This window comes from Podospora pseudoanserina, chromosome 1 (genome assembly GCF_035222485.1).
Source record: "Podospora pseudoanserina strain CBS 124.78 chromosome 1, whole genome shotgun sequence".
NCBI lineage: Eukaryota > Fungi > Ascomycota > Sordariomycetes > Sordariales > Podosporaceae > Podospora > Podospora pseudoanserina.
Window position 1 is genome coordinate 8,257,886 of NC_085920.1, and position 18,857 is coordinate 8,276,742.

Genomic DNA, 18,857 nt, shown 5'->3' on the forward strand with positions numbered 1-18,857 from the left:
TTGTTTGACACGACATGTTCAATCCCAGAATGCGCGAAATAATCCTGGGGAGATATCTTTCTGATTCTCAAAACATGTACTTTGCTACCAAACTATCCCGTGTGTAGTATTGTACACGTCCTTGATAATGACAAATCGATGAGCACAAAAAATGCAACAAAACAAATGAAGCAAAGCTCATGAAAAGTTGAGTGGTATGCATGCCTCTCAGCAGTGGTAGGGACGACCATGGTCATCATTTACGCGCCCTGAAATTCCGGGACCCTCCGCGATACCAGGTCCAAGGCCTGGAGGACCATTCGTAAAGGGGTTTGGTGGCGGTGTTACATCACCATCGTTGGGGTCCGAGCCGCTCATGGTGCTGCTGTCTTGTTTGATGATATCTGCTGCCTGGATCCGCTGTTAGTGTCGTGGAAACGCTAGGGGATTGTGGGGATCAGGTTGACAAACCTTTTCAGCGATAGCATACACAGCTGCCTGGATGTGAGCAGCCGGTAACAAAGGTATAATACCAGCATCGATAACCCTCAAGTTCGATGTCCCGTACACCATCAACCGCGGGCTCACGACTCCCCCAAACTCCAGAGGCATCATCGATGTTGATCCGGCAGGATGAAACTCGGTTTGCAGCTTGGAGTGGACTGCCTCCAACAGAGCTGTATCATTCTGGCTGGTAAGATCATCCCAGGGGTACGCGGGCTGAGGGACGAGCTGCTGCATGGCCTTTGTCTTGACTAACTGATTATTAAGCTTGAGACCGCGCACAATGATGTCGCAGTCGAATGGGTGTGAACAATAGCGCGGGTCGAGAAGAATATTTCGGGCCACGGAGCCGTTGGCGAGGAGGTCGGCTGACAATGCCCGGACAAAACCTCTGCTCAAAGGATGCTGAACTGCTGCTGTTAAAGTACCGATGCTGTCTGCCATCACCTCGAGCGCACCCACACTTGAGCGGGCGAGGAGGGAGGTAAGGAGGTGTTGTTGACGGGCATAGCCTTCCAGGATCGTGGGGTGTTGACCTGGTCCAGGAGGGAGGTGGGACTCGGGTTCGGAACTAGGTATGTTCGATAAGAGGGTTTCCCAGTTCGTGTCGAGATGTCGGAGAGAGGCAAACGCGAGAGTTGAGATTAGTGGGTGCGTCAGGGGACCTGTTCGATTGGCAAAGTATTGGCTCTCAACTTCCTCAAGAATACTGCCAGTGAGGTTGTTCGCCGTAAACATTCCAAAACGAGTGTCTAACAATCATCAGCTACTTATCTGAGAAGTGGAGAACCTCGGATAGTCACTCACAGTTATAAAACGCGCCGACCATTGCGTGATCTTGGAGGTTCTGGCCAACCCCCGGCAGGTCGATCTGAACAGGTACACCCAGTTCATCCAGAATGGAGGCTGGACCTATGCCAGACACTTGCAGCAACGATGGTGAAATGATAGCCCCCGCTGCTAGGATCACCTCCCTATTGCATGCCATTCTCTTCCGTGGGGAGTCAAACGATGTTGCGAACTGCTTTGTTAGTTCTAAATCCTAGTTCAGAATCACTAAAGCCGCTCACCTCAACCCCAAATGCTCTCTTGAGACCCTTAGCAGGCCGTTCGGAGTCTTCATCAACAGCCTCAGTCCCGAAGAGGACGCGAGTGACGGTCTGCTGGGTCGCCAGATGCAGGTTTGGGCGACTTAGGACACTGTCCAGATACGCCCTTCGGCTGTCCGCTCGTGACTGGTTACGATCGTTGATAGTAGCTGGGGCAACCGAAGCGCCTGCTGCAATACCGGTATTGATGTCGGGAAGGAGCGGGATCCCGAGCTCAGAGATGCCCTCGAGGAAGTTACCTTGGAGTGGTCAGCGTGAGACCCTGCCATGGAAAAAAGGGGGTGACATACGAGATGAATTGTAAAAGAATCTCGGGTAGCCTACTTGCAAGGGACCTTTCTGGCCGTGAACTTTCATATGTGGTCGAATATGAAGATTTTGACTGTCTTCTGGAGCCACACAGGCAGTAAAGTTCTCGCTCTTTTTGAAGTAACGAAGCATTCCGTGCCAACTCCAGCCGGGATTCCCCAGTGTACGCCAGGCATCATAATCGTACCTGGCTCCGCGGGTCATGACGAGACCATTGAGGATGCTACCACCTCCAACAACATGACCCTGGCCGTAGTCCCGAGTACGGTTGTCTAAGGATTCCTGTGGTGCGGTGGTGATGTTCCAGTTCTGAGACGGAATGAAACCGTGGCCGACAAGTCCGGGGATAGTGACGAGGTCCGGGCCTGAGTCTCTGTAGTTGTGCGTTAGCAGATATCTAACTGAACTGCTGCTGGGTGTTTACTAACAAGTCGCCAGCCTCGAGAACAAGAACAGTCACTATGCCTTCATGTCAGTCAAACAAGAGGATGCGTATGAATCAGATAGGAGCCTACCATTTTTGTTCTCCGTGAGTCGATTGGCTATAACGAGGCCGGAAACACCGCCACCGACAACAATGTAGTCGTAGGAAGGGAGCGCGAGATCGATGAACTTGTTGGCTGGGACGAGAAGCCCATCCACAGCCTGTAGGCACGCTGAAAAAAAAATAGCGACTAAAAATGCAGTCAAATCCATCTCGAACGACTGAACCAATGGATGAAGTGCAAAATATCGTCAAGAAATGCTGTTTGACAAAAGATTGGTTCGCTAGTAGTTAATCCCTACAAACGCTGAAAACTCATGACTTGTATGGGTGTCGGTGGGTAGGTGTGTGATGCTGCTCCGCTTGACATGAAAATAAAACGATGAGGTCGCTGGGCGATGAGAAAAGGGGACAGTGTCGGCGAGTGAGCATATCTGGGATGGAGCGACTTGATGTGGATGTCAAAGCATGCTCACGAGATATTCATAAACACAGCCCTCCTCTCAGGTCGATACAGAACTCACTTGCTCCCAGTTCCCCACATCGCACATTCTTTTCCTCGACTTTCATTGCTTGACCTAACGGGCGAAAAGGTTTGGCAGCCTTCGGGGCCAGAGCCTCATCACATGGTAGCAGAACCATGGCCATATGTTCATGGCTCCTTCCCACCATCGAAGCTCCTTCCCAATATCAACCACACTTAACCCCCCATCTGAACACCGATGGGCCGAAACTGTGGCCTCATGCTCCACTCCTCGTCTTTACTCACTGTTTTATTCGCACGAGTCTCGCTCACGGATCGGAGCCTGGAGGTAACGTGTGGATCTGGAGCCGTTGTTTGTCATTGCGGCCCCTGGCGTTTCCGTCACCCACATGCAACGTGCGGGCAGGCAAATCTGGATGTCGATGTCACTGTCCCGACTGTTGCCACGCAGAACATTTCTTTGATCTTCTCGCCAACACTTGGACTGGGATTAGAATTAGATGAGACGAACTCAACACAGATATGCTGTAATCCAGGGGAAGTGGTGATTTATGATATGATACCACGGCTGAAACTACAATACTAAAATAAAACTAGTTGGTATTGCTGCGTGATAGAGATCGACCGAGCGGAATCATCAACTTGCCAAAAAGAAAACACTTGACACTAACAACATATCAAGGGGATTCTATGCACCGTATGCTGATCGAAGCACAAAAGGAGCAGCTGATGTCGTTTTTCTTGAAGAATTTCAAGTGCGACATCATCAACCACCCCTCTCCGACCTCAATCAACAAGTTAAAATAACAAGTAAAACAAAATAGCATTCATCAACTCCCTACAACGAAAAGTTTCCTATCACTCTTCACACTTGTTCATACAAGTAGAACAAAGAAAACAGAGGTCCATAAAAAAGAAGAAGTGTCATAAAACTACGTGCTCAGCCTAAGAGCTGAAAACACAAAACATCAAATTATCCATCCATCAAAAGTGTGGCTTGGAAGGAAGGGGGGGTATCTGCGCATATCCATTACTACAACCTTTTTTCTCGCCTCTCTCCCTCTTGCTCTCTCTCCCTGCCGGTATCATATATCTTTCTCTCAGTCTGACAACAAAAGCCAAATGCCCGAAGCCATGCTATGCAGATCAGATATGCATACGCTCAGTCAAATTAGTAAAGAATCTTCTCCTCCCACACAGGCGGCCTGGTTCCTTCCTCGTCCCACTCCAGCTTGCCCTTCTCGTTCAGAATGCACCCTTCATCAGTGATAGGAATGATCTTGCTGGTGTGGGCAATCTCCTGCTTGGAAACTCCCGCCGGGTCGGCGGGAATCCAGAGCAGAGGGGCCTGGGAGGTGACACTGGGGGGGTTGTATGCATTCTCGATGATTTCGGGGGTATACTGTGGCAACGACACGTGGCGGGGCACAAGGTTGCGCAGTGTGGCGTAATCGGAGTAAATCCAGGGCTTCAGGAACCGAGTGAGGAAGTTGCCCTTGCTATGAGCAGCCGCCGCCTTTCGGGCCGCCCGGGAATGAGCAACTTGCTCTTCGGCACTCTCCACAATACCATCGCCATTGAGGTCATGCTCATCGACGAACTTGTCATTTCCGTTGCTGTGACTTGCGCCAGCTTCGCCGTCAAGGAGGCGGACTGATTCCTCCTCAGCGAGCAGCGACATGGGCATATTGTAGAGGAGAGGGTCAAGAGCGGTGTTGAGGCTGTAATGGAACAGAACGGTGAAGATGATGAAGATCACCATGAGAATGACCGGACCAGGAGCCGTTCCTGCGATGAACAGTCCGAGCATGCAAATCTCGCCGAGGTAGACTCCGACGAAGAGCTGCTTGAGCGCCTTAGGATAGATCAGACCACGGGTGTCGATCTGGGTATCAGTGACAAAGAAAACATTGTATCTCCAAGCGAAGTAGAAGAGGAACATTGCGATGGTAGCCCAGCCCAACATAAGAGGAGCAATGCACGAGTAAGTAATGGCTACGTATTGTAGTTAGCGACAGCATTGAAAAAGCGGGACAAAAGTGCGGACATACCGATAACCACAATGTTGGTGTAGACCGGCATGGTGCTGCCCCATGAAATGGCGCTCAAGTTAGACCACTTCTGGTAGAGGGCGCGGGGTGTGTTCGCCAGGAACTTGTAGAGAACTGTGAAGATGAAGAACCCGACGACCTGGGTGAGCACGCTAGTGGCAATGGTCAAGCCCTGGACGATGAAATATGTGATGTAAAAGTTGGATGCTTTAGGCAAGCCCTGAGCCAGGATTCTCGGTGTCTCATTGGGGGCGTTGATGATCTGTTCAATGACGGCAGGAGCCGATGACGACAAGGTGGTGACCAAAAAGACCTGGATGACCTGGAAGGCGAAATATGCGTTTTGGGTGAACAACTCAACGCCGGAAATTGATGGCTCGCCGGCCAATTTCGCACAAACTACAAGACTCGTTAGTTTAATTGGGACGCTGCACAGGAGCTGATGGTCGGTCTACTTACGGCGCATGATGATGGGCACCAACGACATGAGGATAGCAAGGGCCACAGATGGCAAAAGGCCAGTGATAACGCCCAGGATGACCTTGGGAATATCGGTGAGCCACGACAGCCAAGAATACTCCGTTGCGAGATAGTTGATGTTGCTGATAGCACCGACAACAGCAACAGGGATGGCCCAAAAGATGATCAAAGCAGCGATGAAGGCCAATACAATGTAACGCCGAATCACAAGCTGCCACCACGGAACAGCCAAAGACTTCCAGATCACCTCGCTCGGGCGAATACCAACGACACGGTTCGACATGTGAAGACCTTGGTGATGGGCCAGCATCTGAGCGGCAGCTTCGGCGGCCTGCTGCGACGTGAACTCGATGAAGACACCCGGAATGTTCTTGAAAGCGCCGCTGCGGTACTTGGCTTGGACAGCTTCCGCCTCCGGGATGAGGCGCTCCAGCTCGGCGCGGCACCAGTTGATCGTGTCCACCTTCTTTCCAATCAGACCAAGAGGACCGGTTCGGTGTGTCGGCCGAGACTTGGCCGACAGCCATCGGGCCGCAATGCTTCCAGACTCGGCATCACCCGTGATCGCTTGCTTGTCAGCTTCGGACGCATTGGCGCCGTTCTTGATGGCCTTCTGGCGGGCCTTGTTCGCAAGCTTGATCAACTTGATCTCGGCCTTCTCCAGCTTCATGGCAACCTTGTCGCGCTCCTTCACCAAGTCATCCACCTCGTCGGTGCGAGCTGTGATCCAGATATTCTTGGCATTTTGGCCAAACACTTGGCGCAGCTTTGCTTCGTTTAGGTAATTGTCCGGGACGCAGGTGAACAAGACGGTGCGAGACGAAATGCGCTCCGAATAAAAGGGGCTGAGCAAGAAGGCCTGGCGCAAGTTAATGTAGAAGATGCACTCTCGCATGATCAGATACATGACGAAGCCAAAGTAAGCCCAGCTCACGAAGACGTGGGCAAAATAGCGGTTCTTGTGGGTGTCCGGGTTAACATTGGAATAGGAAAGTATGTCGAGCTCCTTCTGACCACCGCCACCGGTAGCATTGATGGGGAAGAGAACGGGCCAGGTGATGATGCAGCCAACGAAGCAGAGAACAAGCGCCATCTGCAGGTACCGAATGTAGAGGTAGGCATCGAGAGATTGGTGCTGGAGGGCGTAGATGTCGGGGATCCTCCAGAAGCTTCCTATCCAGTTGAACAGCCCATTGGGAAGGGGGGGCGATCTTTCGCTCTCTCTCAAGCTCCCCAAGTAGGTTCGCGGTGCGTAGTAGCGTCTCTTGCTACGTCTCAGTATCAGAAAGACGGCGAGATAAGCCCCAGAGATGACGGCGACAGGGGCGAGGGTCGAAACCAATGCTTTGTCAAGTGTGTCAGTACTGCAACTGCGTTGTGCCCAAACCATCCTCAGGAGCAAAGCTTACCCGAAAGCGAGGAGCTTTCCGCCGTTTCTCCAGTGCTGGAAGTATTGTTGTTGTTGCTCATGATGGCGGTATTGCAGAATTCAGCGTCTGCGCGCTTAGGAGTAGGGTTAGTAGCTGGCAATTATGCCTGAAGAGGTTCGTGAACCGTCGTCAATGCCGTCGTAAATGTTGATGTCTCTAGGAAATAGAGTCGAGTCGCCCTCCCCGTGAGAGGGAAACGAACCGGAAGGCCTGAAAGGAGCGTGTCAGATCACAGATCACATATCACAGATCAGAGATCCTCGGGAAACGGAAGAAAATTGACGGGCTGGGCGGTGCGGAAGGGTAAATGGAGGAGAGAGCTCCTTGGACGCGCCCAAAGCTTGTGCGCCGACGGAGTGGAACGAGTGGACGGGAGAGCAGGTGAAGGGAAACGGCGCAGGGATGCAGGCTGGAGGAGGGCCCTTACAATTTCGTGGTTTTGCAGGGGAAGGCACGACGGCGTCAAATTACTGGACTGGGTCTGGGAGCTTGGGTCGTGAAGCTACTCCCTTCTGGGATTGGACGATATTTGGTGTATCAAACACACGCTGGAACGGCTGGACCGCTGGAGGCGGCCGCCGTCAACGGGGGAGCCAACGGGCTTTTTATCAACTACGGAATGGACAGCCACTTCGGCCTTGTCTCCGACTTTTGGCAACTCATCGTTGTCTGCACCACCAAATCTAGCTTTGTGTTCTTTGCATCGGGGACACTGAATCCAATGACGCAAGTCGTTGCCAATCCAGACGTTGCATTTTCATTAGGCCCATGCACCTTTCAGCAGGGTCGGCCAGGGTCACGGCAATCGCTCTGCTCCAACTGCGACGCTGCCCCACCTCCACGAAACCTCGATTCAGCCTCTCCCACTTGTTGCCCTGTGCTTGGCTGCGGTCATCGCTGCCATACAACTTCGTAAAAGAACATCTCATTTCCTGTTCTCGGTATTGGAGCTCACCATTGTAAGTCTCCACGGTCTGCATATGCTACATGTAAAACACACCTCAGTCTGCCTTTTCCGATCGATCGTGTCGGCTTCCCGTCGTCACCAGCCAAGCATAGCCATCACCCAAGCCAGTGCAGCCCATCACCAAAAAGAGCCAAAAAAGAGGTCACCAACCACCAGCAATCACCAGCATGTCTCAAATGATTTACCGTGTATGGCTGTTAGCGCTAGACCAGAGTGACAGAAATGGACAGCTCAGCAGTCGGTCTGGACTGGGCTGTCCTGCTGCAGGGTGAAGTGGCCCGCTTTTCTTCAGCTCGTGGTGTCGAGCAGTGCTGGAAGTGCCACCGCGTCACACATTCAAGGTACAAAGAAGGGCACTGACGTTTGGTGTCTCTTTGTGCTAATTACGTCCAACGTCAGCCCACGAGAACTGTTAGGAACGCTTTTCTTTCTGTCTTTCTTCCAACTCTTTTACTTTGACTTTGCCATGTGTGAGCTCATCGCCTAGCGGAGCAACCGCATCGTTGGAGCGGACGAAAAAAAACCAGGTGACGATCGAGGTGGGCTGCGGCAGAGGACCCTCCTCCGTCACGCAGATCGGTGATTGAGCAGGGGTTTCTTCCCGGTTGGAGCGACAGAGACCCTTGCCCAGCGTCCGGCCTCCCTTTTGTGCGACGTCAACACGCGACACTTGACATTTTGCGACCAGAAAAGCACCACCTTTTCAAGCCACCAATTGTGGCCTTCAGCTATGTTGTGTTGTGCGTCGGTCTTTTCCGCGGTCTGGAACACACAACTTGTCAAGTCGTCAAGCAACCACACCCAAGATAAGGCGTTGCGCTCCGGCCGAGAAGACTCCCGGCATGCGCTGCAATGCAGCGCTTCCCCAGATTTTCACCCAAGCTGGGGGTCCCTACGGCGTGGGTTCACGGGGCTGCGTTGGCCTCAGAGGACCCCTACTCCAGCATGTTCAGGCAAAACCCAACCACAATCCAACCAGGCCCCGCATCAATTCGTGGCTCTTGCTTATTAAACCCGTCAAGAACAACAGGTCAAATCCCAAACTAGCCGGGGCCAAGTGAACTCTTGAGAAGTTTGACACTATTTTGAACTCAGAGATGGGCAAGACAAGGCAGGTGCAGAATAAACTCGGGCCTCTCAATGTCGAAAACAACTGAGCGTCAACCAGCTCCATCTAGTTTCGAGACCGAACGGTGAAGCTTTGGCTTGCACTTTGTAGTTTAGGAGACAATGGCACTTCGAGTTTCCTGTTTCCGTCCATGGTCTTGACCGGATAGAGAAATTTCTTTGTCGTGGTCTTGCAACGAGTGCTGAACACAATGCTCTTGCTTGCTTCCGGGCATTCCGGCATTCCCAACACCGTGTTCCAGACAAAGGACAATGGGGCCTCTAAACTCACCCACGGTACATAATCAACAAACCACGATTTCATCAGGTTGATCTCGCATACTCGAGAAGTCTGACAGTCCGTGAGCAATTGCCAAACACATACCACATCAACCTGAGCAGACATCGGACACCATGGGATCCGCACCGGCAGTCTACGCCCATACGGCAGAGCACGAGGACGACCCCTATGGAGAACAAGACGGCTACATCAAGGCTACCGATTTTTCCCTGCCTTACTACTCCGAGTACTCGCGAATCTATGCGCAGACGGTCAGTCAGGGTCTGCTCCGTCACGTCAACTGTGGTTATCTGTCCACCGAGGGAATTGCTCCAACACTTCTCGCCCTCAAGCAGCATGCTCAGTCACTGTGCATCCTCATCCAGCAACTGAACCCGACAATTGGCATCTCCGAGATTGGAGACGGCAGCCTCCGCAGGGCTGGAGCTGGCAGCACCGACAAGAGTGATCCTCTTACCCTCAGAGCCAATCTCAATGACGCGTTTGACTTTCTCTCCGACTTGAGCACCCCCTACACCAACGACGATGCAAATCATCAGATTCCCCTGACGGCCCTCTTGAACGAGGTGCGCGCCCGCGATGAACTCAAAGGCGTCTCGTATCATTGCCCCTTTGCCGATGCCCCCAAGCCGAGGAACCCCGGGGAGAACCTAAAGCCGTATGCCACCCATCAGAACCTCGTTCTGCACGCCAACGCCTGCTTGGAAAGACTGGACCACGAGTTCAGCACCACCGGCGGGCTGCTCAGCATCTTGCCGACGGACCAGGAGGGCAGGGAGAACCTCAACCATGCTCGCAATACCCTCCTAGGTCAGTGGCTGGCGTATACGCAGCATCTCGTTGGTCGGATGCACGAGCTCGAGAGGTCATACAACAATGCTCTTGACGCCCTGGCGGGCGAAGCCCTAATCCCGAGTCAGCACCTTTCTGTTGTTGGCCCTACTGGCGCGAGTGAGGGACGCTCCATCGTCTATCCACAAGACAAGTACGTGCTTGTCAATGCCGGTGACGACATCTTCCAGTACCTCCACTCGATCCTCGACAAGCAGGAGACCCTCCTGCAAGCGCAGGACACCATCAACAAGTCAAACGGAGCGGTGGGTGAGGTCGCCATAGTGTCGAGCGAGGGTACGGAGTTGTACACCCAGGGCATCGTCTACGTCGACATCCCGTCGCGATTCTACCGTCTGGCCGGGCAGGGCAGGAATACCCTCTTCGTGATTCCCGCGCACGATGTCCACCCCGCCACGGCGCACACGAGACTGCTCGAGTCCCAGCCTACGGTTGTGCAGGCCATCGCGCCGACGGACCCGGCCCGCGTGACGGTGTTGGAGAAGCGGTACACGGAGCGCATTGCCAAGGCGGAGCAGGACGCCATCGACGTCCACCGGCTCAAGGCCGAAAACGAAAAGATGGAGAGGGAGCTCAAGACGTTCATCGCCGAGCACAAGAGGCTCGCCAAGGTGCGCGATGAGCTCATGAGCACCGTGGATGCCAAGGACAGGGTCAAGATCAACAAGCTCTTCAAGAACCAGGAGAACATCGAACAGCTCAAGGACCAGCTCAAGAATGCGCGCGACCAGGCGAACAAGAGCAAGGAGGAGGCCCAAAAGGCCAGGGCTGACGTCGCGGCAGCCAAGGCCGAGGCTGAGAAGTATAAGCAGACTTGCTTTGCGTGGGATGAATATGTCAAGAGCCTCTCGACGCAAAAGCCGGCGGATGATCAAGAAGACACGATCGCGGACATGTCGGCAACGCTGATTGGACAAGACGATAGTCAGCTTGAGAAAGAGAAAGAGGGAGATGGCGGGATTCTGTGAGCCGAGTGCTCGTTTTGGGAGTGAAATCTTGAGGGAGCTTCCTTTTGGCTTCTGTTCTTCTAGAAAATGTGATGCCTTGTATTTTCAATTTCACCTGTGGTGGTACTGTTGTAGCTTGAATTGCCGACAGCACATCGCAAGACGTGTCTCTTGCTCGTTTTAATACAATGTGAGACTTTTACGGATACACGGGTCCATTGTGGGTGTGTGTGTGTGTGTGTGTGTGTGTGTGTGTGTGTGTGTGTGTGTGTGTGTGTGTGTGTGTGACAGCCCTCGGCATACCTATGTGTGTGACGGGATGATAGTCGCCATGGCAACGACTTCGACTCTGTGAGGATGATGGCTGACCGTGCATGCACCAGCGGCACAGCTTCCCACCGGGACCCCCAAAAGAGAAACGGACTGAGGGGAATTGACCAATCGTGATCAGAGACAGGTCTTTCTTGACCAGACACAAGCTCTTGGGATGGTCATTTTGCAGGTGCACGCTGAATTGAACAGATAGCCTGAGCCCCTGTTCCATATCAGTGTTAGCGCGGGATGATGGCGAAAACGGCAGTTTGTTGACTTTCCCCTCCTTTCCCCTCATTTTTCTTTTTTTTTGCTTTCTGTCGATTCAAGGGTCTGGATTGCTCTGGGGAACAACAAGAAGAAAAAGACTCCATTTCTCCAGCCATCTCGATTTCTTGCTGAAGCAGTTTTCGGAGCCGGAGCTGAGTAGCAAGAGTGGATATTTCCTGCCATCTTCTTGGAATGGTTTTTGGTGGAACCTCTTTTTTGCGACTGACCAGGCTGGCGCCTTCTCTTTTTTGACGTGGCGGGAAAGACGGAAGAGAAAGGATAGCAAAACAAGAGTTCGCGCCGGCTCACCAAGACCTGGTTCCGATTTTCTTCTGAGGTTTGCGACGGCAAATATATAACATACAACCATCAACCCTGGTCTATACAGGACACGCTCGTCAACTCCACAGGCGAACTAGATCGAAGATCGGATGCAACAGCGGGCGCGGTGGGGTTAGTGTTTGTTTGGATTCGATATTGGACCCAGTAAGGACAAGCATCTCGAAGACGGCAGAGAACAATGCAGTGTTTGTGAGGAGGAGTTGGATTGAGGCTTGCGACGGGCTGTCCCTGAGTTAAACACCAACATTCCTGTGGTGCGACATTCGGGGGGCGACCACAATGGCGGGACCTCGCCGCCTGGGGTCCAGGACAAGATGGACGGCAACAGCACTCGTATTTTCCACGCTGGCTTCGGCGCAGCTTCCATACATTCCAACAACGATTCTTCTCCCACCACCAGACAAGAATGGGCATCCCATCGGCGCAGCTTACATCTTCACGCCCACCGGAGACGATAGCGCCGTCGAGCTCTTGTCACTGAACCTTTCATCTCTCACCACAACAGTGTTATCCACCCCCCCCATCACCGGCGCCTTCACGCCGACTATCTTCGCCAACGGCACCTTGGGTATTTTCGCCGGCGACTGCTCCTCCCAGTCCGATGGCTCCCTCTGGACATGGTCCCCAGACTCAGCATCATCAACCCCTCCCCGATGGCACCCCCACCCCCAACCCTCTCTTGCGCCCTTCCACCTGGGAAGTACAATCTCCTTTTCCCTCCAGCTGGCTCCTGCTGTCTCCCCGCCGACCCTTTACCTGTACGGGGGTATGTGTCCCTTCACCAACCTCTCCGACCCCATCCCTTACGACAGCCAGCAATCCTCGGCCATCTACTCCAACTCCATGTTCCGCCTCCCCCTTTCAGCCCCCTCAACCACCTCCTCCACCTCCTCCCAAGAAGGGGAATACCTCTCCTCCCCCGGCCCCCCCATCCCAAACGCGGGGTTCACCCTCACCGCCCTGCAGCCCTCCCTCTCCAACCGGACCACCGCGTCTGGAGAACGAGCCCTGACCCAGCAAAACGGCTGGGTTTTGCTTGGTGGACACACCCAACAAGCATTTATCAACATGAGCACCGCTGCAGTCTGGTCACTGCCTGAAGAAACGTGGAGTTTTATCCCTATTCACGGAGACAAGAAAGTGGACAGTCGGAGCGGGCACACTACTGTTTTGAGTGAGGATGGGACGAAGCTGGTGATTTATGGAGGGTGGGTGGGGGATACGGGGCAGAGGGCGGAGCCGGAGGTGGTGGTGGTCGATATGGGGTTGGGGGGGTTGGGGGATTGGGCATGGGCGGATGGAGAGGGAGTAAAAGGAAGTGGCGAGGGGGAAGGGAGATACGGGCATGGGGCTGCGGTGCTGCCGGGGGATGTTATGGTTGTTTATGGGGGCTGGAGGATCGGTGGGGATGAGATGAAGAGAAAGAGACAGGACGGGGATGGGGAGGGGTTGAGGTTTTTGGATTTGAAGAGGATGGAGTGGGTTGATGAGTATGTACTTCCAAACCCGAGTTCGAGTTCGGCGGGGAGTGGGCAGGGGGGTGAGGGAAGCGAGGGGAGCGGATCGGGCGACGACGGCCAGGGAGAAGGGGGTGACGAGACCAAGAAGACGCAGATTGGTCTTGGTGTTGGACTGGGTGTTGGGTTTCTGGTCTTGTTTTCGGTGGCTGGGTTCATTTTTTGGCGTCGGCGCCAACAGCAAACTCGCTCTCGAAACGATGCCCTCCGGGATTTGTCACAGGGTATCAATGGTTCCCTCCCGAGGGGGATTACGTCGGATGATAATGACGACGAGATGCTTGAGCGGGAGCACGGGTTGATGCTCCCTTGGACTGCGGCTTCGGCTAGGGAATGGTACATTGGCGGCGGCGACCCCTATTCTCAAGGGCGAAAGTCACTAGCTTACGAGGGTTTGCGAGGTGGAGTCAGAAAGACCGGGGGCTCTTTGTATATGCCACCACCACCACCCTCGGCGAAGAACGCGAGAGGTTTATACCAGCCGACAAACAAGTCGACATCGTACGAATTTGGGCCCGGAGGAGGAGCAGGCCGGTCAAATCTCATCTCGCCGATTTACGAAGCCGACGAGGACGACGAGGGCGACCTCGGCCAGCAACCCCGGCACCGTAACCTTGGCCGTGCGAGCCCAGAAAAGCCACGGGACTCGTCCGAGGATGACGACCCGTTCTTGACGCCGACAGCAGCCACCACCCCCATCGGCGGCCTCTTCCCCCCACCGAGCATCAGCTCCCGAAGCGGCGGCTCCAGCCCCGAGCGCAAACCACCAGCACCAGCACCACCTCCGCAACCTCAAGATCCAGAGGTGCAAAACTGGCAAAACGACGTTGATGTCGCCGACGCAGTACTCGCCGCTAGAATCGGGAGAAGCAAGTCCATCGCGGCAAAGACGCCCCCGAGGTTGTATCTGGGCCGTCAGAATAGCGTTACTGGCACCCGGTCACCAACCAGAGGACCCGATACGCCTACTCTCTTGGTTGAGGAACGGACAGGAAGTAACCTTTCTGAAGCGAGCGCATTCTCGTTTGTTCCTGGTGCGGAGAGACAGCAATTGAGGGTTGCCACGGCCGCTGGGGAGGCCAAGCCATCCAGCAGTGGCAGTGGAGGCAGCTCCTCCTCTGCACCGACGTTTAGCACCGCGAGGTCTAGTTTTCCTGTTCTGCAGAGCGAAGGCCCGGGGCTGCTGCACGGCGGTCGGCAGGCTGAGACGTATGATGACGGGCAGGGCGGGTATGAGATTTACAATTATGACGGGTACAAAGACGAGGAGGATGCCGATTATGTTTACGTGCCCGGGAGTCCTTCGAAATCAAAAGCTCCGCAGCGGAGGTCGTGGTTGGGGAGCATAAGGCGGGTGTTTGAGAAGGGAACGCCGGAGTCGTCGGCGACGGGGGGGAGCAGAGAGGATCTGAGCAGCCCGGGAGGGCAGCTGGAGGCCGGCACGGGGGTGGATGGCGGGTTGGTTCGGAGGCAGGGGACGCTGCAAAGACGGAAGCAGAACCGGCAGAGCTGGGGTGGGGAAGAGACGCAGGACGGGGAGTGGGATGTTGAGCGGGCGGTGGAGCAGAGGTTGGTGCAGGTTATGTTTACTGTCCCAAAGGAGAGGTTGAGGGTGGTGAATGCGGAGATTGAGCAGGAAGGGGAGGTGGGGGAGGTGGTGAGGGAGGGGGATAGGGAGTTTGACGCCCGGTACTATGATACTTGGGATACGAATGGACCGCCTGCTCCGACAGAGCAGGACAAGGGGAAGGGCAAGCTGCCCGAGATTGAGCTGTTACGGCCACCAGAGGGCGAGGAAGACGAGGAGAGAGACAGGAAGAGGGAGTCAGTCGCGGGCAGTATCACGACCACGCATACGATGGGGATATCACCTTCCACGTCTTTGCGCCAGGCGGAGATCAAGACCGAGGGGTTGCACACTGCCGAGGCGGTTAGGTATGAGAGGTTGGAGGTGAACCCTGGGGTGAGCCTGAGTCCCACTACCATGACACCAGAGAGAGTCATGCGACCCAAGAAGTCGAGGTCCAGGGTATTGGAGATGGTGGAGAGCATCGAAACGAAGAGCTCGAGAAGCTCGCTGAGAGGGGGTGAAGAGGACGAGGTGACGCCCAAAAAGGGGTGATAGATACTTCGACTGCTTTGATACTGGTCATGAACTAAGCACCTGGATAGTGCTCGCTCGTTTTGGAACGGTCAAAAGGCGTTTATACGGGGTTATTTTTGGGTTATCGTTTTTGTAATTGGTGGTGGATGGACTCGGCAGTGCGATACGAGGTGTAGCAGTAGTCTTTGGAAGCATTCGTTTGAGAGAAGAAAGCAAAGGTACCTTGTAATTGACCAAGATCTATAGATAGCTGCGAGAATAACAGGTGAAAAGATGATAATGTGTGGAAAGGGCTTTCTGGGACGTTGATACAGCTCATTAATCGTGTTCTCGATATATTGCATCTCTGCCACCCTCATATATACCCCCGTGGATACCAGCTATCGTGGCAGGCAGATCGTGAGCCCTCAGAGGCATACCTCAGAAACAGCTCCTCGAAAGGTGACAGCGCTGCCTGAAAACACGATTCTCACCCACCCTCATCTCACACCCGAGATCTGATGATCTCAGCCGCGATAACACCGTGCCGACCAGCCTAGGCACACCGGCTTCGCTGACCCGGCACCTCACGATATCACATCGCCAATCAGATCATCAACCGTCCAGCCACGCTCCCCGCCAAGACAAACCGATCGACAATGCTAAGATCTGCTAAAGAGTAAAAGAGCTAGCCCGGCCTCAGCCGGGAAATCGTCAACTCTCACGAGAATTTGGCCATTCCGAAAACGAGCGAGCCTCTTGACTGGCGCGGACTGGCAAAGATGAAAAAAAAGCAGCGCTGATGAATTCGGTTCATGCAGATCCCACCAAGGAAGCTTTTTCCCAAAGGCAGATCGCGACATCTGTTCAGACAGGGCCAGAGTGCAGTGTTCTTCCCCCCCCGCATTTCTGCTAGCTGTGGGACTCACCGCCATCATGAGCAAAATCGTCACCAGATGAGACAACATCTCGCACACACACAGCAGTGTTTCTTGCTGGATCCCGCCCGCAGGCTGGGCAAGATAGACAGGCGGTGAATTTGTCGGTAAGCAGCTCGCCCACCCTTGAGTAAATGATCGAGACAAACAAACAAAGAGAAAGTGATAGACGAGAAAGAAGAGACCGTTCACGACGGTTTGCCTTGTGACGCCTTGGGGGCAGGACGCTACGGAAGTTTTGACTGTGGCCTGCTTGCTGTTGTGGCAGCGCCGAAGGGTCTTGCGTGACAGCAACCACGACAGGTTCGAGACAATGTTTTCCTGAGCGTCCAGAATTTGGTTGGACAGAATGCGCGCACAGGATGGAAAAGAGGGTAAACAATGAGCTGTTCCGTTCCCCCACAACAACCAGTTAGTAACGGCCGCATCATCAATGTTATCTCGCCCCTCAGGTTTGTGTTTATCGCTGGTATTGCGGCCGGTAAAACCTGGTTGAGCCGCAGGACCAAGACTGACATACAACGATGCAGAAAGAACAATTCGATCCCGGAGGTCTTTTCCCACCTGTAGCCTGGATGCTACACTGCCTTTGCACAGGTAACATCGCGGGGTGGAGGCTGGGCGTTGATGCGGGTAGTGTAGTGACCCCCGCGTGCGGTTGATGGTTTCAATGTTGAACGCTTCTTCTGTCTTGGGAGGACAGGATGCTGACGAACATGTTGGGAACATTCATGGAGTACGAGTAGCCATAACCACAACTTCTCTGTATTGTCTTGGCTGACAATGGCTTTTATAGGGGCGGACGCGTGTCGTCTCGTCTTGAGGGGCGCAGTCGGCAATACGAGGGCATCGATTCACATGGACTTTTGCTGCATAATCTGTGGTGCCGTTTCTGGTGACCCCATCCTACGCTGCGGGAAGATCTCCAAGGGCTGGTCGCTGCCGTTGGGTTGACAACCACCGTTTTCCACTGGACAAATGTCTCCTATCTCTGACCAAAGCCGGCCTCGAGCAGGGTGTCGTATACGAATCGTCTTTGCAGGTTCGTGAGGGTGGCATCAGCCAACCGTTCAGGTGTCCTCACCTGAAGATGGAAGCAGCTGAGTCACTGGCCACAGGTGCACACAAAGGCCGATATCCATGTCGTGCGTGTGCAGAGCACTGCATTAGGGGGTGCTTCGTGCTTGCAGCAAGTGTGAGAGCTTGAGCCCTCCGCCGAGAGCTTGAGATGCCGTTGCTGCCGACGAAAGCCTCAAACAAAAAGGTGAAATGTGCGAGTCGCTTGAACACGGGTCTGGTGCCAGAGGTTTGTAGTAGGAAATAGGGGCCGTCGGGAGCAAGGAGATAGCTGTCACGTCTGTCTGCGCCTTCATCAGCAGCTGTTTCGGGTTATGCAGGTTGCCGCCCTGTCTCACTTGCTGGCTTCCTCTGCTGGGAGCCCATCCATATCAATCACGGACAGTCGGAACGGGAATGGAAGCTCACAACCGCGATGAATGTGTTCCTCCTCCACGAAATGCCCGACTCGAGAATCTCATAAGCCTTGGCTGACGTCTCGACGCCCTAGTGCTAGGGCATATGGTGGTGTGTGTGCTGTCGACCCACGGCGTATCGTGGTCCACAACCGTTACAAGGGCCATCGCGGTCCTGGTAGCGCTAAGCCTGTCACTAATTATTAACAGATTGATAGCCATCAGGAAACGTGCCTGGAAAAATTGTCGCGCGTATCAGAAGATCTCGACGAGGGTGGTGGAGTCGCACTGTCCCGTATTCCGTTGCATTCCACCCACTGCCAGTCACGTCCTCCTTGTCCAAGGAGAACGGGGTCCCGAGATGCGCCGAGCATGCCAACCACCCACTTAAAGCGTTGCTGTTGCTGCCGCGTTGAGCTGTCTCTGAAGCCCTTGATAAGGGGTTGTGTGGACAGGTCGCGAACAATCTCGGGTGAGGCGTGTATTGGTTCGAAGGATAACGAGAATTCCGCAAGCCACCGATGAGAAAGATCTTCAGGAACGGGCGGCGTCTTTCGCGGCTCGATTTCCACGATGCCCAAGACCCAAGTGAGCTGAAGAATGGGTACCGGCTACCCCGCCCAGCGACCCAGTGCTAAGGTTGGACCGGGCATCCTGCGCATCTCACGGCACTACAGGCCGCTCCAGCGGTTTCAGCGTGCCGCCATTGGCCACGAGTGGATTTCAGCGCCCAGAACCACTAACGTACCCAGAGAATCCCAAGTACTGGCTACCGGGGGGCTGCGTGGATAGCTCTGGGAATCACGAAGAGAAGCGAGGGCAGTGACGCCATGGGCCCATTATCCATTTCCTAGTTGTTGCTGTTTCCCGTGAGCCCGAGCTCCGCTGGCCTCACCACTCAGCGGGGCTGCTTGCCCTG

The 18,857-nt window shown here is 54.3% G+C and overlaps 4 protein-coding genes across 4 annotated transcripts; 2 read left to right on the forward strand and 2 right to left on the reverse strand.

Annotated features, from left to right (window-relative positions):
* Positions 1-43: 43 nt before the first annotated feature.
* On the reverse strand, positions 44-2,957 carry QC764_123060 (uncharacterized protein). Its single transcript, XM_062943540.1, has 8 exons — positions 2,910-2,957; positions 2,417-2,833; positions 2,330-2,360; positions 1,883-2,274; positions 1,554-1,831; positions 1,291-1,504; positions 451-1,235; positions 44-390 (listed from the first exon to the last, which is right to left on the reverse strand). The coding sequence occupies exons 2-8, from the start codon at positions 2,595-2,597 to the stop codon at positions 208-210; spliced, it is 2,064 nt and encodes a 687-aa protein (XP_062806675.1). The 5' UTR covers positions 2,598-2,833; positions 2,910-2,957; the 3' UTR covers positions 44-207.
* A 685-nt stretch (positions 2,958-3,642) lies between these two features.
* PHM7 (phosphate metabolism protein 7) lies at positions 3,643-7,643 on the reverse strand. The gene is made up of 5 exons (XM_062943541.1): positions 7,258-7,643; positions 6,810-7,040; positions 5,380-6,744; positions 4,921-5,319; positions 3,643-4,864 (listed from the first exon to the last, which is right to left on the reverse strand). The coding sequence occupies exons 2-5, from the start codon at positions 6,868-6,870 to the stop codon at positions 4,041-4,043; spliced, it is 2,649 nt and encodes an 882-aa protein (XP_062806676.1). The 5' UTR covers positions 6,871-7,040; positions 7,258-7,643; the 3' UTR covers positions 3,643-4,040.
* A 1,675-nt stretch (positions 7,644-9,318) lies between these two features.
* Positions 9,319-11,025, forward strand: QC764_123080 (uncharacterized protein; the record flags this gene model as incomplete). The annotated part of the gene is made up of 1 exon (XM_062943542.1): positions 9,319-11,025. One exon carries the CDS (start codon positions 9,319-9,321, stop codon positions 11,023-11,025), a length of 1,707 nt encoding a protein of 568 aa, XP_062806677.1.
* Positions 11,026-12,207: 1,182 nt separating this feature from the next.
* On the forward strand, positions 12,208-15,567 carry QC764_123090 (uncharacterized protein; the record flags this gene model as incomplete). The annotated part of the gene is made up of 1 exon (XM_062943543.1): positions 12,208-15,567. The coding sequence occupies one exon, from the start codon at positions 12,208-12,210 to the stop codon at positions 15,565-15,567; it is 3,360 nt and encodes a 1,119-aa protein (XP_062806678.1).
* Between the last annotated feature and the right edge of the window lie 3,290 nt (positions 15,568-18,857).